The sequence below is a fragment of the Podarcis erhardii genome (genome assembly GCF_964252035.2).
Source record: "Podarcis erhardii genome assembly, chromosome: 6".
NCBI classification, from domain to species: domain Eukaryota; kingdom Metazoa; phylum Chordata; class Lepidosauria; order Squamata; family Lacertidae; genus Podarcis; species Podarcis erhardii.
In genome coordinates, this window is record NC_138510.1 from 23,450,737 (window position 1) to 23,456,830 (window position 6,094).

Below are 6,094 nucleotides of genomic sequence, written 5' to 3' on the forward strand. Positions count from 1 at the left end.
CCTAGCCCATAAACAGTTGTTTCATCTTTACAGGACTCCCCTGGGAGGTGGAATGTCTGCTAAATTGGCAATTAAATGGGCCTTGGACACAATCTACCTGTTCCTCAACATGAAAAGCCAGAAAAACAAGAGTCTTGGCTTGTTTCTGAGAGGATGCTTTGTGGCCCCTCCATTCCAAAGCTATATGCCAAAGGATATATAAATGCCCACCTTGGCCATCTCTCATCAGCCGACTGAGGGGCAGTTGCTAACAGCACCATGAGGTCGACCAGCATTTTCATCTTCCTTGGCTTCTTCATCCTATGCCAAGTGGCGCCACCCACTTGTGCCACAACAGAGGGACGTCCTTTTTTTGGCAGTAGGTCTTGAGGGGAACTGCTCAGAAAGGTCTTGTTGTGTTCGGGCTCCCAAATGGGCTTTGTGAGGGTTTACTTCCTAACACGTAAGCAGCTGGAGATAACACAGTTCTCCTGCAGTGCTTGTCTGTTTCTTTATACAGTTTGAATTCATGCCTATTGTTTTAATATTTCTATGCAAACTGCTTTGTGACTTTCTCCAGAAAAGTGGGAGATGGATATATTTAAAGAAATTAGGAAATTAAATGTGAGGAGAAGATGGACAGTATTTGCTGATAATATATTTGGATCCTAGTAGTACATTTGGGTCTCCACAAGTAATATCTATGCAACTTTGAGATTGCAGGTGTGTGTCTTTCTTATCCTTTGGATGAAACCAGCTGACCCCAAAGAAAAACCAGGAGGTCAGAAACATGATGGGGAAAATATATAATTTTATTTTTCTTTTCACTGCCAAGGTCTTTTCTCCATTTGTTTCTGCATCTTCTCCCTTCTTTTGTTCTCTCGGAAAAATACTCCTAACTATTCCTGCACTCTCACTGGTGTCACTGAAATTCTTTCTTTTTGCATTTTTTAAGTTAAACTTGGGGATTGTCCTCACAACGATGCCATCTGCCATGGGAAACCCGTTGGGAACCGGTGCTTGAACGACACTCAGTGCCCAAGTTCACTGAAATGCTGCCCAGGCCCCTGCGGCAAAACCTGCCTCCAGCCTGTGAATGGTATGGTGTTCCAGTTCCTGCCTCTAGGGGGGATATTGTGGGCATATGTTGGGGGGTGGGGGGGTGGCAACCTATGTGCACGTCTGGGATGCTTGTGAGTTGCGCGATGTGGAGTGCAGAGTGTGTTCTAATCCTCCGCGTGCCTTTGTTTATCTGGCCTTCCTGTTGCTGCGTGTAGCTGCATGATTGGTGGGTTGCGTTGTGGATGTGCCTGGGGCATTCTGGTTGGCTGCCACACTAAGTGCACCATTCCCTGTCCATTGCATTCCTGTGCAGTTGATCACACACTGTTTTCTCATGAGCTGTGTCCAACCTTGCAGTTCGTACACACCCGATAAGGGCGCTTGGGAACTGTCCCCGGCATGTTAACAGGTGGGCATCATCCCAAGGGGATGATGTCCCTATTTCCATTTTGCCAGGCAGTAGCAGACTCAGTTGGCATTACAGTCATACCTCGGGTTACAGATGCTTCAGGTTGTGTGTTTTCAGATTGCGCACCGCGCCAAACTCATCAGTACTGAAACGGGTTACTTCTGGGTTTTGGCTCTCACGCATGCGCAGAAGCATTAAATCGCGCTTTGCACATGTGCAGAAGTGCCGAATCGCAACCCCCACGTGCGCAGATGCGGCGCTGCAGGTTGCGAACGTGCCTCCCGCATGGATCACGTTCGCAACAGCGTCCACTGTACTCCCTCCCTGGTGCCCTGAGTGCATTCCAGGACTGGGGTAGTTTATGCCCCCTTAATTTATACCAGCATAGTTTTTTGTCAGCTTCCTGTGCTTAGGATTGCTCTGAAAGTTGTTATTACAGTAGCTTCCCATCCCGATGCAACAACTGGCACTTCACAGGGTGTGGCAAGTGTTGGGAATCAATGGCTTCAGAAAACTTGTGCAGATGAGGAGGCAGGGTTATGCAAATGATGAAGGCAGCTCCCCCTCCCCCACTGGCTTTTGGGGTGCGGGAGAAACCCCTGGACAGCATCAGAGGAGGAGAGCAGGGATCATTCCTCCCTGGATAATACAGATCCTTACAACAGTGCAGGAGTCTCATTTCTGCAGCACAGCCTTGTTTTGTCTGATATCTTGAATTTTCTCTGTTGCAGTGAAACTGGATCACTGTCCACCGGATACTGAACAAGATATTAAGAATTTTAATTACTGCAATAAAGATGCTGATTGTAAAGGAAAACAGAAATGCTGCTTTGCTTATTGGGGTTCGGAATGTCTCGATACACAGAAAGGTAAGGTATTTTGTATCACTGTACAATGCTTAGGTTTGCTATGCTTTTCTATGGTTGATAGCTACTGGTCATGATATTACTGCAATAATAATAATAATAATAATAATAATAATAATAATAATAATATCCTCTTCTGCCAGGTCTTTCTTAATGTGCCTCCTCCACAAGAGGACCAGAGGGTGCCTTCATTATACACCTTTAGGCACCAGGCAAAATTGTTCCTCTTTAACTAGGCTTTGGGGTGATTGTCATCCAATGCCCTTTTAAAACGTGGTGGGGTTTTTTTGGGGGGGAGGGGTTAGTCTGTTGTTTCTATTTTTATTCTGTGCTTTTATATTGTGAACCGCCCTGAGACCTGTGGGTATAGGGCGGTATGCAAATTTAATAATTATTAATAAAACAATACTAAGGATATTTATACCCCGCCCTTTCCCCAGCCACACTGGGTGGCTTCCAGCCAAATGTAAAAACATAATAAAACGTCAAACATTCAAACATCAGAATGCCTTTCCCCACAGTAGATCATAGAATCTTGGGGTCAGGCAGTGAGGGAACCTCAGATAATGCATCCATGAGGGATGGCCAGCCAAACTCTGCTTAATAACCTCCAAGGAAGAAGAGTCCATCCCTGTCTCATGGGAGTCTGCTCTGCTGCTGATGTTGGAGTCCATGAGTGGGAAAGGAGTTTTGTGTCTCTTTCCTGCTTCTGGGCTTCATAGGCACATCTGATTGGCCACTGAGAGATAGAAGGCTGCACTCGATCATACTTGGTCTGATCCAGCATGCTGGGGACAATGCCAGGTCTGTGGACAGCCTTAACCTATCCATTCCAAGAGTGCACGTTTTCCAGTCCAGGGTCCAGAAGGTCAGTAGCTTGAGGAGGTGGCATGAGCCAGAGATGGAGGTCAAGGCATGAAACATGGCTGGCAGATAGTGCTTTGCAGCTGGAAAAGCAAGAGCCAAATACCAGGCAAAGCTGGTCCAGAGTATTTATATATACCTGGAGGAGCATCTCCACCCCCATCGTTCTGCCCGGACACTGAGGTCCATCTCTGAGGGCCTTCTGGTCGTTCCCTCACTGCGAGATGTGAGGTTATAGGGAACTAGGCAATGGGCCTTCTCGGTAGTGGCTCCTGCCCTGTGGAACGCCCTCCCATCAGATGTCAAGGAAATAAACAACTATCTGACTTTTGGAAGACATCTGAAGGCAGCCGTTTAGGGAAGTTTTTAATGTCTGATCTTTTATCGTGTTTTTAATATTCTGTTGGGAGCCGCCCAGAGCGGCTGGGGAAACCTAGCCAGATGGGCGGGGTATAAATAATAAATTATTAGTATAATTATTCATGTGGCTTGCCAATTGCATGAAATGATGTTCCACATCTGCTTGCTAACTTGTGTGTCTAAGAGCCTTTGGAACCTAAAAATGGCACGATTCCATTTCCCTCATTCACTTAGGTCCCTGACAAGGTGATCCCTAAATGCTAATCTTCAGGGCTTTGAAAAATGAGCCACGTGGCTATGGGTGGATCATTTTATGGGTAGAACATTTTTTAAAAAGAAAAAGTATAATGCTTATGTGTTGTCACCCATCTTTACTACAGAAAAGCCTAAAAACTGCCCTGAAAAAGTTTTCAAATGTCCGAAAATATTGAGGGAGGAGTGTACTCATGACACTCAGTGCAAAGGGGTGAAGAAGTGCTGCTTCTATGACTGTGCCTTGCGCTGTGTGGATCCAGTATAAAGTACCTGAGACACAGGATGCTTCTGCAGAGGAGGAGACAACTTGTTCCCACGGCCATCCAATGGAACCTCGGCGTGATCCGGCTGAAACACAAATCTTCCAATAAAGTTGTCTAGATCAGAGCTTTGCCATTTGTAATTATTTTATCTCATCATTCTTCTTCTTTTTAGCAATTTATACTAAGCAATGATCAGAGAAACTGAGTCTGCTGGATGGAGCTGAAGAGAACTCCAGAAATGATTAGGGCTTTTAGCCTACTGAAATATCGAGAGTGGATTTCATGCTCTTTATTCAGCTCATAGTGGTGAGGAGGAATGGAAGTTGTCCCAGAATGTCTGCTTTATATTCATTATTTACACAATGGGCCCCACGTGATTGGCTAATTCCAGTTGTTTCGAAGTGGGCGTCTGAAAGGCTAAGTCAAATAGATACAGCAAGAGGAAGTTCTAAGACTCACTGACAAACAACTGTACAATGTTTCAAGTAGGAGGGTTTGGACAGCTCACCAAGTTGCCAGCAGAGGGAAGTATGGTGCTAAAATGTATTAACATCTTGCAAAACTTTAATTCTCCAGAGTTTTATAGTTTGGGAAACGCCACTTTAGAGGTCCCATTTTCTGAGTAGTGTAGGTGTGACTCATTTTATTAAGTGCAGGCACAGTTCAAGGCCAGGGACTGTGCCCTTGGTTCCCACATGCCATTATTTTTAGATCGAGGAACAGTATTCTAATCACGTCTGGGTTGAGCTAGAAACTGTTGCTTTGAGCACTTACCTGTCAGCAGAGATATTGCTGCATGAAACAAAAAGAAGGCAGTTCTACACCCACCCCCCAGGGAGCATTTGACGTTCATTTCTGGGCCTGAACCCAACAATGTTTGTCAGCAGCAAAGGTCTTCTGGTTACATCTGGATTGGGCCACAAAAACTCTGTTGCTCTCAGCACCTCAATGTTGCTAGTTCTAAGGTGTGACAGGACAAAGGAAGTTCTGCACACAAAGAAGAAAATGGCAGCCAACCTCATGGGATGGTTAGCATTTGTGTCTCAACTGGCACACTTTGCAGAGGGTTCTAGGCAGAAATTTATGGTTTTTTGTGCATAGCTTTGGAAAAAGGGGACACACAGCACATTAGCTGCCATTTCATATAGCTGGAAAATTGAGGAAATTTTGTTGGGGGTCTACAAGACTTACCGCAAATTCTTAGCAATCTTACCAAACATTTCCCAAGAGAGGGAATGATGGTGACAGCTGAAGGTGTGTGATGAAATGGCCAATACACATTTAAAGAATAGATACTTACCAATACTGCCATATTCTCTGCCCAAACTGCTAAGAGTCTTCATGGCACCCTCAGAATGTGGCTTTTAAGTTTGATGGGAAGCTAGCGTTTTCATACCTTTGGTCTGGAGAAAGGACTCGTTGTATTTGTATAGGTCCCTAGTCCTAGCTGCAACTGTGAATTTGCTTCATTTCTCGGGTTGATTTGGCAAGGAAAACACAACTGTCAAGCTTGGGAAAGAGGTTTCCCCACAAGGCAGAAACAGGGAAGTTGATTACTGAAAGCCAGCCTCTGCCAACAGCCAATTACTCTCTTTCACCACCTCTTTAATGAACATGCTAATAAGTTTCAGACTGTTCTCTAAGAACTGGGAGCGATTCCAGAGCAAGAAATTTCATGCAGTACCATTCCCTATGGGGATGTGGGTGGCACTGCAAGTAGATAAATAGGTAACACTCTGGCAGGAAGGTAATCCCATTTCCGTGCGCTGCTCTGGTTCGCCAGAAGTGGCTTAGTCATGCTGACCACATGATCTGGAAGCTGTACGCCGGCTCCCTCGGCCAATGAAGCGAGAAGAGCACCGCAACCCCAGAGTCGGTCACGACTGGACCTAATGGTCAGGGGTCCCTTTACCTTTACCATTCCCTCTGTATTAGTCTTCATCAGCATGCGTTATTTGGGGCTCATTCACATGAGCCAGCAGTAACCAGAGGGCATTGTCCTAATTCAGGTAGCACACAGGCAATGCAGCCAGGAG

At 45.6% G+C, this 6,094-nt stretch overlaps 1 protein-coding gene across 1 annotated transcript; it reads left to right on the plus strand.

The window, feature by feature from the left end:
- The first annotated feature begins 219 nt into the window (after positions 1-219).
- Positions 220-4,180, plus strand: LOC309343351 (uncharacterized protein). The gene is made up of 4 exons (XM_081864698.1): positions 220-358; positions 935-1,078; positions 2,182-2,319; positions 3,921-4,180. The coding sequence occupies exons 1-4, from the start codon at positions 259-261 to the stop codon at positions 4,058-4,060; spliced, it is 522 nt and encodes a 173-aa protein (XP_081720824.1). The 5' UTR covers positions 220-258; the 3' UTR covers positions 4,061-4,180.
- Positions 4,181-6,094: the final 1,914 nt, after the last annotated feature.